This window comes from Euleptes europaea, chromosome 1 (assembly GCF_029931775.1).
Source record: "Euleptes europaea isolate rEulEur1 chromosome 1, rEulEur1.hap1, whole genome shotgun sequence".
In the NCBI taxonomy this organism is placed as follows: domain Eukaryota; kingdom Metazoa; phylum Chordata; class Lepidosauria; order Squamata; family Sphaerodactylidae; genus Euleptes; species Euleptes europaea.
The window spans coordinates 168,082,486-168,104,855 of NC_079312.1; the positions used below are offsets into that span (position 1 = coordinate 168,082,486).

At 46.7% G+C, this 22,370-nt stretch overlaps 2 protein-coding genes across 2 annotated transcripts in view; one reads left to right on the forward strand and one right to left on the reverse strand.

Moving 5' to 3' along the window:
- MARS1 (methionyl-tRNA synthetase 1) overlaps positions 1-9,236 on the reverse strand; it is a 31,666-nt gene extending 22,430 nt beyond the window's left edge. The window contains exons 1-6 of the mRNA XM_056849356.1: positions 9,134-9,236; positions 5,859-5,949; positions 4,288-4,387; positions 2,622-2,756; positions 1,136-1,211; positions 434-606 (exon numbers count right to left, since the gene is read on the reverse strand). Coding sequence (XP_056705334.1) covers positions 434-606; positions 1,136-1,211; positions 2,622-2,756; positions 4,288-4,387; positions 5,859-5,949; positions 9,134-9,236 — 678 coding nt within the window. The remainder of the gene's footprint in view (positions 1-433; positions 607-1,135; positions 1,212-2,621; positions 2,757-4,287; positions 4,388-5,858; positions 5,950-9,133) is intronic.
- A 4,702-nt stretch (positions 9,237-13,938) lies between these two features.
- The window catches only part of ARHGAP9 (Rho GTPase activating protein 9), a 39,793-nt gene continuing 31,361 nt past the window's right edge, over positions 13,939-22,370 (forward strand). Inside the window, exons 1-2 of the mRNA XM_056849366.1 lie at positions 13,939-14,175; positions 16,270-16,282. Coding sequence (XP_056705344.1) covers positions 13,939-14,175; positions 16,270-16,282 — 250 coding nt within the window. The remainder of the gene's footprint in view (positions 14,176-16,269; positions 16,283-22,370) is intronic.

Genomic DNA, 22,370 nt, shown 5'->3' on the forward strand with positions numbered 1-22,370 from the left:
CCCACAACAGATACCCTGTGAGGTAGGTGGGGCTGAGAGAGCTCTAAGAGAGCTGTGACTTGTCCAAGGTCACCCAGCTGGCTTTGTGTGCAGGAGTGGGGAAACCAACCCGGTTCACCAGATTAGCCTCCACCGCTCATGTGGAGGAGTGGGGAATCAAACCCGGTTCTCTAGATTAGAGTCCACAGCTCCAAACCATACCATGCCACTGACTGCCTCTACAAAGCAAGACCAGACTCCCTCGGTGGTCTCCCACCCAAGTACTAACCAGGGCCAACCCCGCTTAGCTTCTTAGATCTGATGAAATCAGGTTAGCTTGGGCCATCCAGGTAGGTCAGGTTGGCTTTTGTTTTAAACGGGGAAGGCTTCAATTGTGCCACACTTTTGCTCGGGTAAACTGGGCCACGGCCCCACAGAAAAAGGGGAACAATACCTTTGGCTCATTGGTGGCGGGCTTCTCAAAGGCCAGGGCGGGAGCAGGCTGCTTCTGTAGGTAGGCCTTCAGCTCCTGTACTCCTTTGCGGGTCCACACAGTTTCGACAGTCTTCTTGCAATGTTCCTTCAGGTTCATTTTCTGGAACCAGTCCCTCAGGAATTTCAGGCCATCTTCAAAATCCAAAGAGACCAGAATTCGTTTCCCAAGAAAAAAAAATTCACCTTGGTACAGATGCTTGAAGAGCCCCGTGGCGCAGAGTGGTAAGCTGCAGTCCTGCAGTCCAAGCTCTGCTCACGACCTGAGTTCGATCCCAACAGAAGTTGGTTTCAGGTAGCCGGCTCAAGGTTGACTCAGCCTTCCATTCTTCCAAGGTCGGTCAAATGAGTACCCAGCTTGCTGGGGATAAAGGGAACACGACAGGGGAAAGCACTGGCAAACCACCCCGTAAAAACAATGTCTGCCTAGTAAACGTTGGGATGTGACGTCACCCCATGGGTCAGGAATGACCCGGTGCTTGCATAGGGGACCTTTACCTTTACAGATGCTCGAGGGCTCAGCCTCAGAAACACACAAACAAAAATGCCCTCTTCAGATTACACACATGAAGCAACCTTGAAATCCCCATGGTCCCGGGGTTGCCATGAGTCAGCTGCGACTGGACAGCACGCAATTCAATACGACTCGGTCAGCGGCTCTCACCTGGCAGTAAGGCTCCGTCCTGCAGCAGAGGAAAGAGGGCTCCCCAGAAGACAAGGTCGACTGCTGACTCAGCGTCCTGGATTAAAAGATCAAAGGCAATTGATTTCACGGAGCTGCACAGAATGGACAGGCATCACACAGTTGCAATGCACTTCCAAAAGGAAGGAAGGAAGGGTTTATTTTCAAGGGCAGGAGTGCAAATTTAAAACCAATATTAAAATACCCATGAGGAAGCTGGGTGGCAGTAGCTATTTCTCTTCAGTGACATCTTGCTGTAAATATAACATAATATGGGTTGGATACCATAGCAAAGGGGCAAGGAGGGGGAAAGCGAATTTTTCCAGTTCCCCCCACCGTGACAGCCCTTCACGCAGCTTTGGGAGGGTTCCCCTATCCCCCCAGAGCACAATTTGGGGAGAGCAGGTGGAAATGTCATGCTACCATACATGGAATCTAGACAGGATCCGATTCTATATTTTCAACAGATAACCTGATGATAATTAATTGGAAATAAGTAAAACTATGAAGCCTGCTATGACTGGTGCCGGTTTCTTATATATAAATGAGAAACAGAATGAAAAAAACCTCCTAAGGAAAGAAGCCAAATGGATACTGAAGTTATGAACACTGCACCCTAAAGGGTGAAATGAAACCATCCCCTGGGAAGCACTTGTTGACGTGGAAGCAGGTGGATTAGCAGTTATCCAGGACTCACCACCAGAACTCCTTGCTTTATAGAAAACAGTGTTGTTTAATTTACAGTGCACAGATAAAAGACAAACCGTCACGTACACTTCTCTCCACCAAACTTCCCAACACAGAGTTACAGTTACATAGGCTTATATACAGAACTCCACCTGAACCCAATAAGGCCAACTGTAGACCTGGCCACAGTATTACATCATCCTTACTGCTTTAAACCGGTTAGTTGCAGTTCACCCTAGAACCTGCAAGGCTATTTCTGCCTCTTGCATCATCCTAGATGCCTCTGATCTGACAGCTACCTGTCAGCTGTCTCTGTCAGATTATTATGGGCAACTTGTTACTCTGACACATGTATAGTGTCTTTAACTGTTATGTGCAAGCACCAGGTCATTCCTGACCCATGGGGTGACGTCACATCTCGACGTTTCCTAGGCAGACTTTGTTTGCGGGGTGGTTTGCCAGTGCCTTCCCCGGTCATCTTCCCTTTACCCCCAGCAAGCTGGGTACTCATTTCACCGACCTCGGAAGGATGGAAGGCTGAGTCAACCTTGAGCCGGCTACCTGAAACATACTTCCGTTGGGATCGAACTCAGGTCGTGAGCAGAGCTTGGACTGCAGTACTACAGTTTACCACTCTATTTATTAAATTTTATTCCCGTGTACCTAAGATTGCTAAAACCATTCAGTCAAAGGTTAGATGTGCCCTGTAATGCCAAAAAAGCTCTCGATGGGATGTACCACGATTGTCTACCGAGCCTGAAACAAAGAGAACGGGACTTACCCCATTAAGATAAGGAGTATTCTTTTTGGTAAGAGTCTGATCAATGTAGCTCAGCAGCTGCCAGACAATCTCCAAAACCTCTTCTCCTTTCTTTCCATGCACCACATGATGATACAAGGCAGAGGACACAGCAGGCTAAGAGGAAAAACAAATAACAGAGGGCCTGTTATTTCGTCTTCACTTTGGCTGTTACCGCACTTGTATTCCCAGCGATGTATTTAGGGTTTGAAAATGTTATAAAAAATACTGGTCGCACTTTCTATGTATTCCCACCGATGTATTAAGAGTTTGAAAACGTTATAAAAAATACTGTTCGCACTTTGTTTGGCCCCTTTAGCTGTGAAGACGTCTTCCAACCATTTATAAGCCGTGGTATCCAAAAACCCTTTTAAAGCGATGTTTTTTACAACATTTTCAAACTCTTAATACATTACTGGGAATACAAAGTGTGGTAACCCCCTTTGTTTCTCTGGTTGCCCATCAGCCTTGTTCAAATTCAGGTTGCAATCTGTTAAGAGTAGAAACTGGTCTCCAAGTTTAAACTGGAACGCATAGTACATTACGGGCTAGCCACACGGAAAATCTACACATTAAAAAAACAGCCAGTTCCCAACAAGACCAGACTCTAGCACAGTGGTCTACCACCTTTCCTTGGCCCACAAACTGTGACATGCGACATCACAGTCACATGACAGGAAGAAGGCGCGGGACCCTGGAGAGCCGCTGCCAGTCTGAGTAGACAATACTGACTTTGATTGACCGAAGGTCTGATTCAGTATAAGGCAGCTTCATGTGTTCATATGTACTCGCCTGACTGTAACTACACATTTAACCTTAGGGGCGCCTTTGGACAATTTCTGTTTTTGAATTACCAATTTTATAGGGCTATGCTGTGTTAGGACTTCAGTAAATAGTCAGCAAATTAGCTTTGTTATTTTTCTATGACATCACTGAACTGTATGCCTTGTTTTAAAATCTTTTTTTCTAATTTTTCTCTAATAAAGCTTTTTTTAGCTCTTTACTGGTGCCAAACCCAGATGAGCTTGGTTACGTTACCGCACTACGACTGGCCTACCCTGATAGAAGGGCAGGAAAAAAACCTGCTCTTTGTCTTTCAATTTCAAAGGGTCCATCTCACAGTGACAGACAGTTGCATCATCACTGTATGCAGGGTACATATATACTTTGCACATATTCCACACCTGGAACATACAGGCCCGTCTTTCATGTACCCCATCCCTTACAGTGAGGGATATTTTGCTAGTATGGTAAGTGGAGACATACTCTCATCCAAGGGAGCCTGAAAATGCGCCATGCAACTATTAAGTAGTGAAGATGACTTCCTGTCACCCCCTGAAAAATGCTGTCTCTCCTCCCCACGTGCCCTGGCCCGGGTGGCCCAGGCTTGCTCAATCTTGCCAGCTCTCTGAAGCTAAGCAGGGTCGGCCCTGGTTAGTACTTGGATGGGAGACCACCAAGGAAGTCCAGGGTCACTACGCAGAGGCAGGCAGCGGCCAGCCACCTGTTCGTCTCTTGCCTAGAAAACCCTGCAAGGTCATCACCGTAAGTTGGCTGTGACTCGATGGAACTTTCCGCCCCCTGCACCTTCGCACGCTTGCTTCCCCTTCAAAAACAGATGGCGGCACGCTAATGCCCGATTACCCACCTGAAGCTCAGTCGCTTCCCATTCAAACAACTGATTGGCAAAATTGCCCTGCGCCTGGGTAAAATCGCCCATCTCTTTTCCGGACAAAAAGAAGAAGTACCTGGAAGACAGAAGCAGAGGGGGACGCTGAGGACCAGAGGGCACAGGCGATCACTTCTGAGCTCATCTCAGGGCTGGCACACTTATTTCAGAAGATGATATGCCTCAGCCTGGTGGCAACCCTGCACTGGAGGGGGAAACGCTTACAGGGACCATATTAATACTCCCAATCCCACTGATGCCCCCCAAAGCATCCCTTTATTTTTCCTATACATTTTCAGCCTGTCAGAAATGGGGCCTTTTCTACTACCACTCCGGTTTTGTGGAATGACCTTCCAGAGGTCATTCGTTGCTGATGGCCACCTGACAGTAACACTGATTCTGTAACCTTAGGCAGATCATGAGAAGGAGGGCAGGAAGGGATGAGTCGGTGCTTGGCTCTTGTGGCTGTTTCTTACATGCCCAGGGTAATGCCCACCGCCACTGTGAAGTCAGGCAGGAATTTTCCTCCAGGCCAGATTGGCCGGGTATTCTGGATATTTTCTGCCTTCCTCTGGGCTTAGAGCAGGAAGAAGAGTAGGTTTTTACATGCTGTTTTTCTCTACCTTTTAAGGAGAATCCAACCGGCTTACAATCTCCTTCCCTTCAGACACCTTGTGAGGTAGGTGGGGCTGAGAGAGTTTGGAGAGAGCTGTGACTAGCCCAAGGTCACCCAGCTGGATTTATGTGGAGGAGGGGGAAACCAACCCAGTTCACCAGATTAGAGTCTGGCGCTCATGTGGAGGAGTGGGGAATCAAACCCGGTTCTCCAGATTAGAGTCCACTGCTCTTAACCACTACACCATGCTGGCTCTCTCGCTGGAGTCACTGGGGGGAGGTAGTGAATTTCCTGTGTAGTGCGGGGGGTTGGACTAGATGACCCTTGAGGTCCCTTCTAGCTCTGGTGCCGAGCTGTTTTCTGTTGCCCCAGAAGGTCGGACCAGAACCAAGAGGTTGAAATTCAATCAAAAGAGTTTCTGTCTAAGCATTAGGAAGAATATTCTGTTAGAGTGGTTCTTCAGTGGAACAGGCTTCCTCAGAAGGTGTTGAGCTCTCCTTCCCTGGAGGTTTTTAAGCAGAAGCTAGATGGCCATCTGTCAGCAATGCTGATTCTGTGACCTTAGACAGATCATGAGGGGGAGGGCATATTGGCCATCTTCTGGGCATGGAGGTGGGGAGCAGGTGGGTTACTGGGGGTGGGGGGCAGGTAGTTTGGAATTTCCTGCATTGTGCAGGGGGTTGGACTAGATGGCCCTGGTGGTCCCTTCCAACTCTATGATTCTATGATTCCCATTTTTTTTTAGAAAATTTAAGTTCTCTGAATCCCCCAAGAGCCTGTATGTTGCTGTTCTATGTATCCCGAAACAGCAGATAGCTACTAAAACTGACAAATGTTATTGCTGTGGATGTTATGGTGTCAAATGACAGACACAGAGGAAGTAACCTGAACAGCTTTGGGAACACAAACAGAGCATCCAGTACCCCATACTCACTGGCAAATTGCATTTGGGGAGAAGAGGAAGGACCCTTCTTTGAACTGCAGTGCTGGCACCCATGGGTGGGTGAGGAACGGAACCACAGCAGCTGTCAAAGGGGCGAAAAAAACAACAGACAAATTAGGGGAAACAGTTCACACCCTGAGAAGCCAACCCAAACGGCCACTGTATTTCTTCCATTCACAAAAGCACAATTTTTGAATACCCCTCCAAAGGAGGTAGCTATTGCAGTAGACAAAACCTCATGAAGTGGGTGCATTTTTGCACAGGGGTGTGGCAAATTATAGAGCATCTTTTGTAATGTATAGCCCATTCTAAACCATAAACCCTGTTATAGAGCACCTGACACCCTCAATAACCATTTAAACAAGGCTTCTGTTTTTTTTTCTTAGAAGCTACAGAAGTATAAAAGATGTTCTACAAACTCTACCCACAGTGGCATGGTGTTCTGCCCTACTATGGTTTTTAACTCTTTTTGGCAGGGCTTCCACGTTTTGAGCAACTGTGTAAGAAACAGGAATTCAGCTGGTGAGGTTTCCCCCATTATTAAATGCTGAGGAAAACTGGTTCAATTTCTGCTTCCTATGCATTGATTCAGGGCACCGAAGCCCTGATAAGACAAAAGCTGACAACCCCAGCAGGATGACAAGAAAGCTTCTGGCTACAAAAGAGAGCTTGCTACCATAACCTGTCCCACAAGAACGGCGTCATACGCAAGATCACACCGTTTTGACTACAAGTCCAGTCACTCCAGAATAACCACTGCACCCTGGTTCGACATTCATCATCTTTAACCCGGGTTAGAAGCTTCCAGCTCACTTCAAGCAGGCATGGAAAAAAGAAAGTCAACCCCAAACCACCCCCAAAATAACACCATCCTACTTGTATGGGTACAGACAGATGGCAGCAGTTTTTCAAAGGGATAGACACCTCTAATGCCTATTGATTATTCCTACCAGTGGGGTTGTCAGGTCGGCCACTGCTAGATCCAGAACTTTTTCAGCAGCTGCTCCTATTTCCACGTGGCAGCCTTCCTGAAGCTGTGAGAAAAACCTTTACATTGCTCACGTTCGGCAGGAGGGCTTTAGACGGCTGGAGCCATTTGATAATTCTTATGAATGTTTAATTATGCATTAATTGTATTATCATGGAGTCCAGTTCTGGAGAGAGGCAGGTTAAAAAACGCTCTAAATCAATCAATCCAGGTTACCCACCCCTTTCCCAGCTGTCACCTTTTCTAGTAGGAGACCTGCTCTTTTAGCACAACAACGTACACGGTCCCCTGCTGGATAAGACTAGGGGTCTAGCCAGTTCAGCATCCTGTCTCATACACTAGCCAACCAGTTACTCTAGGGCAGTGGTTCTCAACCTTTTTTGTTCCATTCCCCCCTTTACCATTGTTCAGAATATAATTCCCCCCTTCCCAAGATGGTCATAAACTTCATTGAATGTTGCAGTTTTAATTAAAACCAAACTACCATTTTACAGATTGTGATGTCCTGTAGATGATGTACACGTTGCTGAATAGTGGTCCCAATTCCCCCCCCTGGGACCCTAAAATTCCCCCCTGGGGGGAGATTTTAAAATTCCCCTGGGGGGGGGGAATCCCCTCTTGTTGAGAACCCATGCTCTAGGGACAACAAACAGGAGCACAGAGGCCAAGGCCTGCCCCGATGTTGCCTCCTGGTACTTGTATTCAGAGGTTTACTGCCTCATATATGGAGATTCCCTTTAGTCACCATGGCTAGTAGCCTCTGATGGACCTCTCCCCTCCTGAATCTGTTTAACCCCCTTTTAAAGCCATTTAAGGTTGTGGCTAAGGCTGCATCTCCAAACCAACAGCTAATTCACTGAGCTACAGTGATCATTCACTACTGGGTTGTCCCATGTGGACAAGTCAACCCAGTAGGAAATTATTCCAGTCCACCTGAAAAGTATTCAGTATATAGTATCGATACCACCCTATCCAACAATGCGCAGAGCCAGCTCATCCACTGGCAGCAGATCCTAGAGTTTTATTTCAGCAAAGAAGTCTTTACTGAATCTTCCATAATTTTATTTCAGTGAAGAAGTCTTTGCTAAATCTTCTGACTCATAAAAATTACACTGGAGTAAATTCTGTTAAACTTTAAGGTGCCACTGGATTCCTCTATTAGCCCAGCGATTACTGAACACCCATGGACTCAGCCAGCGAAACTTCCTCGCTCCCAGATACAGCTTTACCTGTTGAACTTCTGCCGTGCCATTCAGCCCAGCAATTACTGAACACCCATGGACTCAGCCAGCGAAACTTCCTCACTCCCAGATACAGCTTTACCTGTTGAACTTCTGCCGCGCCATTCAGCCCAGCGATTACTGAACACCCATGGACTCAGCCAGCGAAACTTCCTCACTCCCAGATACAGCTTTACCTGTTGAACCTCTGCCGTGCCATTCAGCCCAGCGATTACTGAACACCCATGGACTCAGCCAGCGAAACTTCCTCACTCACAGATACAGCTTTACCTGTTGGACTTCTGCCGTGCCATTCAGCCCAGCGATTACTGAACACCCATGGACTCAGCCAGCGAAACTTCCTCACTCCCAGATACAGCTTTACCTGTTGAACCTCTGCCGTGCCATTCAGCCCAGCGATTACTGAACACCCGTGGACTCAGCCAGCGAAACTTCCTCACTCCCAGTTACAGCTTTACCTGTTGAACTTCTGCCGTGCCATTCAGCCCAGCGATTACTGAACACCCATGGACTCAGCCAGCGAAACTTCCTCACTCCCAGATACAGCTTTACCTGTTGAACCTCTGCCGTGCCATTCAGCCCAGCGATTACTGAACACCCGTGGACTCAGCCAGCGAAACTTCCTCACTCCCAGTTACAGCTTTACCTGTTGAACTTCTGCCGTGCCATTCAGCCCAGCGATTACTGAACACCCATGGACTCAGCCAACGAAACTTCCTCACTCCCAGATACAGCTTTACCTGTTGAACCTCTGCCGTGCCATTCAGCCCAGCGATTACTGAACACCCGTGGACTCAGCCAGCGAAACCTCCTCACCCCCAGATACAGCTTTACCTGTTGAACCTCTGCCGTGCCATTCAGCCCAGCGATTACTGAACACCCGTGGACTCAGCCAGCGAAACCTCCTCACTCCCAGATACAGCTTTACCTGTTGAACTTCCGCCACACCACTCTCCAACGTACAGAGAAGCCCAACCAGGAAAAGCACACAGAAGCGGTTAGAGAGCCAGCAGTGTGGGTAAGCGGGCCGACCTCACCGTCATGCGGGACCCACTGGATCTCTACCGGTGCGTCGGTGGCCTTGGCTGCCGCCAGCACCTTGAGCCCGCCGGGGCTGCCCTCGCTGACCAACAGCCTCATGGTCCCCGCGCCGCCGCGGCTTCTTCCTCCTCCTCCTCCTCCTCCTCCTCCGCCGCCGGCTCGGTCCAGGCTTCGGCTGATGCAACCCCTCAGACTACGAACCCCGGCATGCACCGCTCACTAAAGCGGACTCGGCTGCTGGCGGAGTCGCCTAGGCACCATCGCTTGTCCCGACCAGCACTTCCGGCCTCCGATCTTCCCTCCCCCAGAAACAATTCATCATAGAGAAGACAAGGGGTAGACCGGGCCGTCTCCACACTCGAGGCCCATGGAGGCTTTCTTCCCCCAGAAACAATTCATCATAGAGAAGGCAAGGGGTAGACCGGACCTTCTCCACACTCAAGGCCCATGGAGGCTTTCAGGGGCTTTCTTCCCCCAGAAACAATTCAACATAGAGATGACAAGGGGTAGATCGGACCTTCTCCACACTCAAGGCCCATGGAGGCTTTCCGCCCCCCAGAAACAATTCATCATAGAGAAGACAAGGGGTAGATCGGACCTTCTCCACACTCAAGGCCCATGGAGGCTTTCAAGGGCTTTCTTCCCCCAGAAACAATTCATCATAGAGAAGGCAAGGGGTAGATCGGACCTTCTCCACACTCAAGGCCCATGGAGGCTTTCTTCCCCCAGAAACAATTCATCATAGAGAAGACAAGGGGTAGACCGGCCCTTCTCCACACTCAAGGCCCATGGAGGCTTTCTTCCCCCAGAAACAATTCATCATAGAGAAGGCAGGGGGTAGACTGCACACTCAAGGCCCATGGAGGCTTTCAGGGTTTAGTCTGGGCAAAAACGTACAGGAGGCCTCGCCTTGGATTTGCCGCTCTGTAAATGCACGTTTTCCCCAGCCAAATTCTCAAAGCTCAAAAATAAGCCCCCCGTGCAGAGTTTTGAGAATTCAGATGAGGGAAATGTGCACCTAGAGAGCGGCAAATCCAAGGCAGAACCTCCCATGCGTTTTCGCCCATTTGTTAACCGGAAATTTGGGTGAATGTCATGTGTCACTCTCTGGCAGTTCCCCCCCCCCTTAGTGAATGCACAGTGGGAAAAGGGGAATGTAGAGATAGGAAAAGATTATAGTAGTCAGTTTCCAGTATTGTTAAACGGTTATAGGGGGAATTTGGAGGGTGTGTTAAGTGCTGTCAAGTTGCTTCTGATTCATGGCAACTGTCGTGAGAATTTTTAAACATATTAGCTTATATTAAATGAGTTTGGGTTAACAAAATAATAACCACATGCATACCTTAATATTATAATCTATAGTCACACAAGACCTGACTTTTAGCTGATATCAGCTCTAATTAGGCTCTTGACCCTAAAGGGCACAGGAGCTAGTCAACCAAAGCACATTGCATGCTCCACATCAAGGCCGTTCAAGCAGGCAACAAATTGTCTGCCCACTCTAGGAGGAGATTGTTTTGGGAACATTGATGGATGGACAAGACAATCAGATATCAAAACTGACATTGAAAGAATTATTATGGAACAAGATATTTCTAAACAATTAAGTCATGATTTGCAGAAAACTCATTTCCTGAGAATGTGACAGGGAGGGGTCATATGGGACCCCCTCTCCTCTCTATAAAGGAACAACCCAAAACCCCAGTTCTTCGTCCTTCCACTGAGAGACCACAGACCCTTTGAATGGTTGCCATCTCTGTCTCTCTCTCTGGAAGTGACCCAGGGGCCTCTGTATCTGTTGTCTGTCAATATGTTTATATTTGTTAAGTACTGTCATATATATATTCAGTTAAATATTGCTTTCTCCTTTGCTTCATATTCTTTTTGTAAGTTCAATAAAACTGAATGGTTTACTGCACATATGGCTTGAATGCTGTTTAAGAATGACTGTGTAAGAATGTTTCTATGTATGAAAGGTCCTTTTCTAGCCAGATCTCTCTGGGTTGCTTTTTGGTAAGTGAAGCAGGCAGAGAGGGCCATGCACAACGAACTAGAAGGTGGGGGGGCACAACAGATTCGCCCCACAGCAACCCTATGAATCAATGTCCTCAAAAAAGTCCTATCTTTAACAGCCTTGCTCAGGTCTTGCAAACGGAGGGCTGTGGTTTCCTTTATAGCAGTGATGGCAAACCTTTTAGAGACGGAGTGCCCAAACTGCAACCCAAAACCCACTTATTTATCGCAAAGTGCCAACACGGCAATTGAACCTGAATACGGAGGTTTCCTCCCAGCTCGGCAAGTGGGGGGCGCAGGGAGTCCAGGGAAGGGGGCTTTGAAGGGCTCTGTGCTGCCTGCAGCTGGGCGGCGGGGAGTCCAGGGAAGGGGAAGGCAGCGCGGAGCCCTTCAAAGCCCCCGCGCGTGCCCACAGAGAGGGCTCGGTGTGCCGGACTTGGCACGCGTGCCATAGGTTCGCCAACACGGCTTTATAGAGTCAATCTATCTCTTCTTGGGTCTTCCTCTTTTCCTGCTGCCTCCAACTTTTCCTTTATTGTCTTTTCCAGTGACTCTTGTCTTCTCGTAATGTGACCAAAGTACCATAGCCTCAGTTGAGTCATTTTAGCTTCTAGGGTCAGTTCAGGCTCGATTTGATCTATAACTCAGTGATTACAGGAGGCTGTTCTCAAAACCCATCTCCAGGTAAAGGGACTAGGCAGGTAGGCGATGTGAAACACCTCTACCTGAGACCCTGGAGAGCTGCTGCTAGTCTGAGTAGACAATACTGACTTTGATGGACCAAGGGTTTGATAAGGCAGGTTCATGTGTTCATTGCTCCCTAAATGTCTCACAGCATGTGCAAATCACCTTTCCTTTGTGAAGGGAACCGAGTGTACAGTCTCCTTGGATTTTGCCCTTTCTTTTTGCAAGAATTCTCTGTTGTGTTTAGTAGATTATACTTTGGGTGCTGTGTTAATTATAATGATTATAAAATCATATTTTAATCGACACAGTGCCCCTGAGCATGTCCCTTTTCAGTTAGGCAGGGAGTAGTTTTTCAAACAGATCCATGTAGGTACCTAGTTCTTCTGAGCTTGTGCAGAGTGACTCCCTTGAAAAGTAACATCATTATTTTATTTTAATGGTCAGATATCCCAACATAATTTTTTTTTATTTCAAGCAGCTCTGAGGGGCTGCTCGTTTGGTTGAGAAAATAGTGCTGGGGAAGGGGTGTTATTACCTACCTAACAAGGCTGTTGTGCAGCCATTTTTATCTGTGGAATAATTTCTTCTAGACCCCTATATTTATTTCTATCACACCCTTCTTCCAAGGATACACCGCACAGTCCTAATTATGTTTGAAGTGGCCTTCTAGGGCTTAATCCAGGGGTCCACACCGTGGCACTCGTGGGCACCATGGCACATGACAACATCTTTCCTGGCGCTTGCTAAGTTTTTAAGAAAGTGGGTGGGGCTCTTTCTAGCAGGGCTTCTGATTGGCCACAGGAGATCTGATTGGCTGGGTACATTAAATAACATTTTGGCAGCAGCTTCCACCAGTGTTAGTTTTATTCTCACTCCTCTTCCCCAGTGTGTTTTTCAAAAAAATTACCCTTCTTCGCCTTCACACCTGGACTGCTAATGTGGGGGGCTGGCTGTGTTGTGCCTCCTGCCATTTTGTGGTTGTGCCCACCAACCTGTGTCAAAATCCAAAGGTGCCCACATAAGGTTGCCAACCTCCAGGTAGTAGCTGAAGATCTCCTGCTATTACAACTGATCTCCAGCCGATAAGAGATCAGTTCACCTGGAGAAAAATGGCCGCTTGGGCAATTGGACTCTATGGCGCTGAAGTCCCTCCCCAAACCCTCCCCTCCCCAGGCTCCGCCCCCCAAATCTCCAGGTATTTCCTAACCCGGAGCTGGCAACCCTATGTTCACAGGCTCAGAAAGGTCGAGGAGCCGTGGCTTAGTCTAATTAAAGCTCATAGGACTTCATTGCTTGGCACTAGCTTTGTTAAGAGAAATTCTCTTAACTCCCTTGTATCTAATTTCTTCCTGAAATCCAACAATCTGTTTCCCCCCCTTCTTTTTAGGAATTTGGAATCTATTTCAAATCAATTCCCTTTTGATCAAAGGGAAATTCAAAGAGAGGAGCGGCAGGAAGGGAAGTTCTGCACAGTTTTCAAATTTCACTCTGTAGATAGGGTTGCCAGCTCCGGGTTGGGAAATACCTGGAGGTTTTTGGGGTGGAGCCTGAGGAGGGTAGGGTGAGGGAAGGGACTTCAGTGCCATAGAGTCCAACTGCCAATGCGGCCAATTTCTCCAGGTGAACTGATTTCTTTCGGCTGGAGATCAATTGTAAAAGCAGGAGATCTGCAGCTAGTGCCTGGAGGTTGGCAACCCTATCTGTAGATGCTCAGAGGCAAGCAATGTCTTCCCAAAACTTTCTGTCCTCTTTCTAGAGCGCCTCTCTGTGATTTGTAACAGAAAACAACTGCAAAGGCTGAAGTTACTTGGATTTGACATTACTTGGAAATAGAAATTAAAAAGAAATCCCTCTTTTAAAAGAGGCAAAAAAAAATAAGAAAAATCAATGGCTATATCTAAAAAAGTGAATGTTGAGGAAACATAACAACGTTACTTGGCACTGCTCTCAGTGGGTCTCTTTTGGCTTAAATCCTAAGAGTTGCTTTGAAAACGTTCATTTTCGACATGTAAAAACCTACAGTGTGTGTGGGTTTTAGTAAGTATATGTAGGCTTCACTGGCCTGTGGAACCGAGATGATGCCTCCTTCCTGCTTCGTGGTATGAACAAGGGTACAAACAAGCTGACTACAGCCTACAGGAAACCATTAACCCCTCTGGAAGCGGATGTACGCTACCTGCACTTTGTGCTCCGTGCGTCGAATTCTTTGAAACAAGTGAAATGCTTCATCTTGTTTTTCCAAACCGGTGTGGGAAATGGAAAAAAGAGTAGAGTGGATCTCGGAGCGAAAGAGCCAGCCTCTCGAAGAGGGCCGTTCATCACTGTGATGTGGGTCCAGGTAAAACATGACTCTTAGACGTTAGACGTCTGGCGAGGTTCCTGAAGTGATCATGAGTCAGCATGGCCTGAAACCATGATCTTGGTTGTTTCTTCTTCTTCTTCTCCTTCTCCTTCTTCTGGATTAACGGGAGGGACTCGGGGGTTAATCTTTGCCCCCTTCTCTAGGTATGGAATTGTGCTTTATGGCTGGGTCTGTGCGGGGACCTTTTATGCAGGGACATTTCCTCGCCGTCACCCCTGCCAGCTGCTTCGGGGCTTCCTTTGATTATGCATGCCCTTTTTGCCCATCAGAGGTTGCCTGGCTCTCCCCACGTGTTTTGCCCGCATTTTCCAGATTCTGGCTAAAACAGCGTCCGGAAAACGGACAAGACGGGCAGGGTTAGTGGGGGTGACCTCTGATGGTTGGAAAAGGCATGCATAATCAAAAGGAAGCCCCGAAGCAGTTGGCGGGGGTGCCCGGGGGGGGGGGGGGCAGGGGAACGTCCCTGCAAGAAAAGACCTAAAAGTCATGACCTATTAAATCTGGCAGTTAAATCTAGGCAGAAATTGAGATTGTGGAACTCTGTTGTTGGTATCTCATACACTCTATTTCCTAGGGCTTTTTGAATATTCTTTCATGCTTCCCATTCTCCTGAGCGGTAGGAAGATTTTTGGGGAAGACAGCATTTTATTGGCTCATTTCCTTGAGAGGAAACCATTCCTGTAAGAAAGTGGCTTCCCTGGACCACAAAAACTTATGCAGAAATAAAATCTCCTTGTTAGTCTTTAAGGTGCTGCAGGACTCCTGTTTCTTTTTGTGCAGAGCATTGTCTGGGGGATTTGCTAGTCTGTGGCTTACTATGCTCAGCAGCCCGAATCTCCCAGGTTTCGTTTTGAACTCCAGGCTCCATGTTGGCTCCCAGGGTTACAGCCATGGCCCCTCTTCCTCAGTCGTCTGCAGTTAAAGTCTAAACGTTCTCTGGTCCAAGTGCAACCCTTCCGGGGAGAGGAGACCATGAGCAATTTTTCAGCTTCTGGAGATGAACTAGTCGCTTACGAAATGCAACGCCTTTTTGAACTGTTCTGTAACACCCAGGCTTGCCTTCCGAGAATCACGACTCAAGGAAAGATATATCGGCAAGCTGGGCTAAATGTTTGCTGTTTCTCTGCTCAGGACACTCCGGGGTTTTTTTCCCTCCAGAGTACAGATAATAAATTGAGCTGAAATCACTGTGTGTAGGGTTGCCAGGTCCCTCTTTTTGGGGTGGAGCCTGAGGAGGGCAGGGTTTGGGGCGGGGAGGGTCTTCAATGCTATGGAGTCCAATTGCCAAAGCAGCCATTTTCTCCAGGTGAACTGATCTCTATCGGCTGGAGATCAGCTGTAATAGCAGGAGATCTCCAGCTAATACCTGGAAGCTGGCAACCTTAACTGTGTGGCTGTTTGCTGTGGTGTCAATGTCAAGGGCTACAATTATAGTGCAGGCTTTTCTGATGCCTGTTTATTTACAGATGTACAAATTGAGTGCAGAATGCTCATTTTTAATTCATAAGAAGCCAGGTGTTAGGACCTGAGCCCACTGCAGGTTGTGAGTCAATGGCCTGAAGTGTGCGACCTCTGTAAGGTTGCCGACCTCCAGGTGGTGACTGGAGATCTCCTGCTATTACAACTGATCTCCAGGCGACAGAGATCAGTTCATCGGGAGAAAATGGCCGCTTCGGCAATTGGACTCTATGGCATTGAAGTCCCTCCCCTCTCCAAATCCTGCCCTCCTCAGGCTCCGCTTACAAAATCTCCAGGTATTTCCCAGCCTGGAGCTGGCAACCCTAGACATCCATCAGGGTCTTTTATGCCACCACATAAAGGAAATACCTAAACAAGACTCATCCCCTAATGAATAGGGTTGCCATCCTCCAGGTACTTAAACAAAAGTTAACACAGAGAGGCTACGCAGTAAGTACAGCTGCACAAAGAACTATATTACAAACATATAAAACAGCATACACATCAAATACACAACCATTGCCATAATAAGCTATCAGTTCTCAATACAGGAAACTTCAAGTTACTACAGATTCTCAATCTATAAAGTAATCTTCTTTGTCTTTATCTCAGGTATTGGTTACAGGTAAGTAAAATTTCCAGAAGAAGGAAGACCAGCGAGGGAAGAGGAAGATGGCCGTTACAAGTTCCTTGAAAATGGTATCCCTGCAAGGAACTTTGGAAAGGCTGTTAATGAATGTATACTTTATGGTGAAATAATGGACGAGAAACATTAGGTTCATGAAGTGGAACTGACGACGAAACCTGTAACGGCCGTCTTCCTCTTCACTCGCTGGTTTTCCTTCTGGAAATTTTATTACCTGTAACCTATACCTGAGATAAAGACAAAGAAGATTACTTTATAGACTGAGAATCTGTAGTAACTTGAAGTTACCTGTATTGAGAACTGACAGCTTATTATGGCAATGGTTGTGTATCTTTGATGTGTATGCTGTTTTATATGTTTGTAATATAGTTTATACATATTGCATAGCCTCTCTGTGTTAACTTTTGTTTAACTACATTGTGTACACAGAGGTGTCATAATTTTGTCACATCCTCCAGGTACTAGCTGGAGATCTCCTGCTATTACAACTGATCTCCAGCCGAGAGAGATCAGTTCACCTGGAGAAAATGGCCGCTTTGGCCATTGGACTCTATGGTATTGAAGTCTCTCCCCTCCTCAAACCCCGCTCTCTTCAGGCTCTGCCCCAAAAACCTCCTGCCGGTGGCGAAGAGGGACCTGGCAACCCTAAGAATGGTGTAGTGATTAAGAGCAGTGGACTTTAATTTGGAGAACCGGGTTTGATTCTCCACTCCTCCACATGAAGCCTGCTGGGTGACCTTGTGCTAGTCACAGTTCCCTCGGAACTCTCTCAGCCCACCGACCTCATAAGATGTCTGTTGTGGAGAGGGGAAGGGAAAGCGATTGTAAGCTGCTTTGAGATTCCTTTAAAAAAGCGGGTATAAAAACCAACTCTTCTTCTTCTTCACCACCTCTGCTCCTCTCTTGCCTTGAACACCCTATGCTTGGTGTTGCTATGAGTCAGTTGCAGCTCAACAACAAATTCTTCAAGAATAGAGAAGTGAGCTTTCTGTAGGCTGGATGTTGTAGCTTGACCTGTGGAGGGCTGGCAGAGGAACAGTCTTGGAGGGATGTGGTTGCATCCTTTCCAAGAAATGCTCATAGGAAGAAAGTTAGGGAATCGCAGTCAGCTAGGAGAAAGCATCAGATTTGCTAATCTTAGGCCATTTATGCAGGGTCAACTTTGATGCTGGCTCAAAGCTGCTTTTTTAAATGTGACCTTTAAAATGCCTATTCACGGTCCGATGCAAAAGGAGAAATTCCACACCCCCACTCGCCTGCTCCTTAGCTCCTTAGTTTGCATAGCCATTGGCAATGGTCGTTTGCATAGCCAAGCTGCGTTTGTGATTTTTTCATGGTTCCTTCAGTAAATGCTTTGGTGCGGGGGCGGAGCAAACACAAAATGTCGCGTTGAAGGGACTCAAGAAATGCGGAGCGGGTACGTGCCCGCTTCCCAGTCACTTCCTGAATGATGGTTCAGTGTGAACAACTAAAAAAAAAATAAGTGGGGCACTTCAGCCTGGAATGCGCTGCTAATGCCAAGCATAAATGGCCTTATAGTTTCTCGAACCCATAAGAAGAGAAAACTCCACAGGAACCCCTCTGCTTCGCATGTTGGTTTGGTGGCTCTCTTTGTAGTGGTCTACAAGAGTTCTCTGAGTGGCTTCCTGTTACATCAGCTACTCAAATGCTTCTTACAACTTCTGTTTTTTCCACTGCCAGGCTTGAATAGGTTACACTTGGGTGTTGGGGGGAGGCAAATCTAATCTTGTCCTCAACTGGTAGGCATTCTTCAAGCTATACATACCTTGACTCATGGAGAGCCTTAAATGGAGCCAGAGAATCTCATGCACAGAATGCATATAATGCATTGGCTGGCTTGTCTAGGAAGCCCAATCGCTAGAGTCTCTTTGCATCGGTGGACAAAGATGAGATACTTTCTGAATTATAGTGCTGTTGCCTTCCCCCTTCTTGGGTTTCTTTTTGAATAATGTTATATGCCTTGATAGACGTTGAAAAGCCACTCAGCTGGTCACTAAAATATGCAGTTGTTTCGCAAATCTGGCTTGGTTCAGACTACATTTTGAGATCGGCTAGTGACCATCCTTGGATCACATGCACCTGCATTTGATGATGTGATCTTACACATCGGTTGAGCTATGTTATATGTGCTCCAGTGCTGAACACAGCTTCATGCTATATGCAAACAACAGCGACCGAAGAAACCTTTGAGTGAAATGGGCTATTAGCTGCATGCCTGTCTCGCCCTTCGCAATCGCAATCTCTCCTTTGAGCTCCAGTGCTGTGTTGCAGTTTTTGTATTGAGATATTGTATAGATGCATACTGGATATTGGCATGTATAAAATGCATGCTGTGTAACAACAAGAAAGTTGTGCAATGGTTGTATGTGACAGCAAACTGAAAAACATTATTTGCAACAATATAGTGTACAGAAAATTCACTACTAGTGGATTCTTTGATGTGTAATGATATAGATATATATGTATGGTAACATTGTGATACTTACCTTTATTTAGCCACAGTGCTACGCTTTTGCTAACTTCCAGGTAGTAGCAGGAGATATCCTGCTATTACAACTGATCTCCAACTGATAGAGATCAGTTCACCTGGAGAAAATGGCTGCTTTGGCAATTGGACTCTATGGCATTGAAGTCCCTCCCCTCCCCAAACCCCGCCCTCCTCAGGCTCCACCCCAAAATCCTCCCTTGGGTAGCAATGAAGGACATGGCAACCCTATAGGGGAGAGGGGAGAGGGTGAACTGTAACCCCCATTCCACCAATGGGGTTAAAAGCATAATTATCCTATGGAATTCATTGCCACAGGAGATTGTGGTAGCCAGTAACACAAATAGCAATAGCAGCAAGAAGATCATCCCATAAAGCTTTTCTTTCCAGCACAAGTTGTATCACAACCACCAGATGCTGTCTATGTTACAGCTGCAGGGCCCTAGCTATTTTGCTGCTAATAGATTACTTGCCCTGACCTGGATAGCCCAGTCTAGCCTAAATCTCGTCAAATCTCAGAATCTAAGCATGGTTGACCCTGTCAAGTATTTGGATGGGAGGCCTCCAAGGAATACCTGGAGCGTGACACGGAGGCAGGCAATGGCAAACCACCTCTGAACGTCTCTCGCCTTGAAACCCCCACCAGAGGTCGCAATAAGTCAGATGTGACTTGACGGCAAAAAAGAAAGAAAGACTACTTGGGGAAACATATTTAGACGTAGAATAGAATAAGGTCAACATTACCTAGGACAGTGGTTCTTAAACTGTGGCCTAGGGCCCCAAAGTGCGTGCGTGTGAGTGTGTGTGTGTATGTTAAGTGCCATCAAGTCGTTTCCGACTCATGGCAACCCTATGAATCAGTGTCCTCCAAAGTGTCCTATCCTTAACAGCCTTGCTCAGGTCTTGCAAATTGAGGGCTGCGGCTTCCTTTAAAGAGTCAATGCATCTCTGGTTGGGTCTTCCTCTTTTCCTGCTGCCTTCAACTTTTCCTAGCATGATTGTCTTTTCCAGTGACTCTTGTCTTCTCATAATATGTCCAAAGTACGACAGCCTCAGTTTAGTCATTTTAGCTTCTAGGGTCAGTTCAGGCTTGATTTGATCTAAAACCCACTGATTTGTTTTTTTGGCGGTCCAGGGTATCCGTAATACTTTCCTCCAACACCACATTTCAAAGGAATCTACTTTCTTCCTATCAGCTTTCTTCATTGTCCAGCTCTCACACCCATACATAGTAATAGGGAATACAATGGCATGAATTAACCTGATCTTGGTTGCCAATGACACATCCTTAACACTTTAGAATCTTTTCTAGCTCCTTCATGGCTGCCCTTCCCAGTCTCAGTCTCCTTCTGATTTATTGGCTGCAGTTTCCCTTTTGGTTGATGATGGAGCCAAGGAATAGAAAGTCTTCAACAATCATGACTTGATTGCAAATGGGTCAAGAGGCAACCTGGAGCTGGGAACCCTAGCAATTCTACCCCGCTACCACCACCCATCTTGGCTCAAGGGCCAGTCGGTGTTTGTGTGTGAGAAACACAGTTATGATTTTGCAACAGACACAACACATACACTCTGCCTGGAGTGCCTGAAGAACTTTGGGAATGTAGGATCTCTCAGGATCTGATATGGGGCAGTGGATCCCATGCCTTGTAGAAGTCCCTTTGCTCTACCTGTATATTTCTAAATGCTGCTGAAATGCTGTGAGTCTCCTCTACTCCTAGGGTTGCCTGCTCTGGGTTGGGAAATACCTGGATATTTTTGGGGGTGGAGCCTTAGGAGGGCGGGGATTAGAGAGGGGAGGGACTTCAATGCCACAGAGTCCAATTGCCCAAGCAGCCATTTTCTCCAGGGGAACTAATCTCTGGTGCCTGGAGGTCAGTTGTAATAGTGGGAGATCTCCAGTCACCACCTGGAGGTTGGCAACCCTATCTACTCCAAAGGGAAGTAACCAAGGTAAGCAACGGCCCATGGAAGTTGTCCCTGCTTGTTCAGAAAAGTGGCCCTACAGTCAACACTATCACCAGCCAATAACCTTAGGTTTATCCATAGTATTGCCAGATCCCTCTTTGCAATTGGTGAGAGGATTTTGGGGCAGAGCCTGAGGAGGGGAGGGTTTGGGGAGGGGAGGAACTCCAATGCCATAGAGTCCAGTTGCCAAAGCAGCCGTTTTTCTCCAGGTGAACTGATTTATTTCAGCTCGAGATCAGTTGTACTAGTAGGAGATCTCCAGCCACCACCTGGAGGTTGGCAACCCTATTTATCCAGCTTGTTAGCATAAATCCCTCTTAGAGCTTAAAAAAGAGCAAGCTAAGCTCCTGGTTAGACAAAAGATCTTTGATACAGAAAGAAAAACAGAGCTTATGTGTTCCCCAGCTTACTTGGCTCCTATTAGAACATGCTTTCGTTTAGCGCCAGCTGAATATCTGTCTGCTATTGAGCTAAATAAGTAAAGGAGAGCCTTAACCCTGGCTAGAAGGTGGGCCCTGCCCTCAGCAATCCTGGAGGGAAAGTATAAGAAGTTAGCAAGATATGAGTGGGCATGCCCTTGCGGGTCAGGTGAAATGGAAAGCACTAGTCATGCTCTATTTAGATGTATCTTCTATGAGGGAATTCGTCAGAAGCTAATTCTACCTCTCATTAGCACAATGGAAGCCAGTGCAGAGGAAGAGAAAATTAAATTCCTCTTATGGGAGGGAGACTCTCAGCGATCTTTGCAAGTAGCCAAGTACTGCTCTGCAGCTATTAAAATCCGCTCGGAGAAGGGTATTAGTGACTTTTAATTGACATGTGCCTATGTGAACAAGGTGATTGTAATTGATATAATTTTATCTGTATTTTGTATCTAGAGATCTTTATTATGTAATCGGTTTTACTGAAAAGGTTTGTATTTTATCTGGCTATTGCCGTAATAATAAAATCGATCAGCTTGTTAGCATAGTCATAGCAGTATCCAAGTGGACAGGTTGCTCTGGTCTGTTGAGATTAGGGCTGCCAGCTCCAGGTTGGGAAATACCTGGAGATTTTCGGGTGGAGCCTGAGGAGGGTGGGGTTTGGAAACGGGAGGGACTCCAATGCCATAGAGTCCAATTGCCAAAGTGGCTGGAGATCATTTGTAATAGCGTGAGATCTCCAGCTAGTACCTGGAGGTTAATTAAGAATAGACAGCATAAGTCAAGAAGGTGCAATATATGTATATCTATCAAATAGTACCTAAATCATAAAATATATGAAAATTACATGCATACTCAGACACAGTAATGAACAACCATACATAAACAGAGTAATGAACAACCATACAAAATATTCCATGGAAGCCTTTAGACTAACACATGGTATTTTCTTTATCTCTTGCAGGAGATGTGAGAAACTAATGCATCACAGGAAAAGGTGAGTAGAAATCCATTTGACCATATGTCTTGAAGCTTGTGTTTCTTTCCTTATCTTTGCAGGTTAACTTATACAGAAGACAATATCTTTCCAAAGGAGAACCTTCAAAGAAGAGAAGACGGCCTGGCCGCCTCAAGAGCCGTTTCGCATTGCTCAAAATGAGCTAGGCTTTTT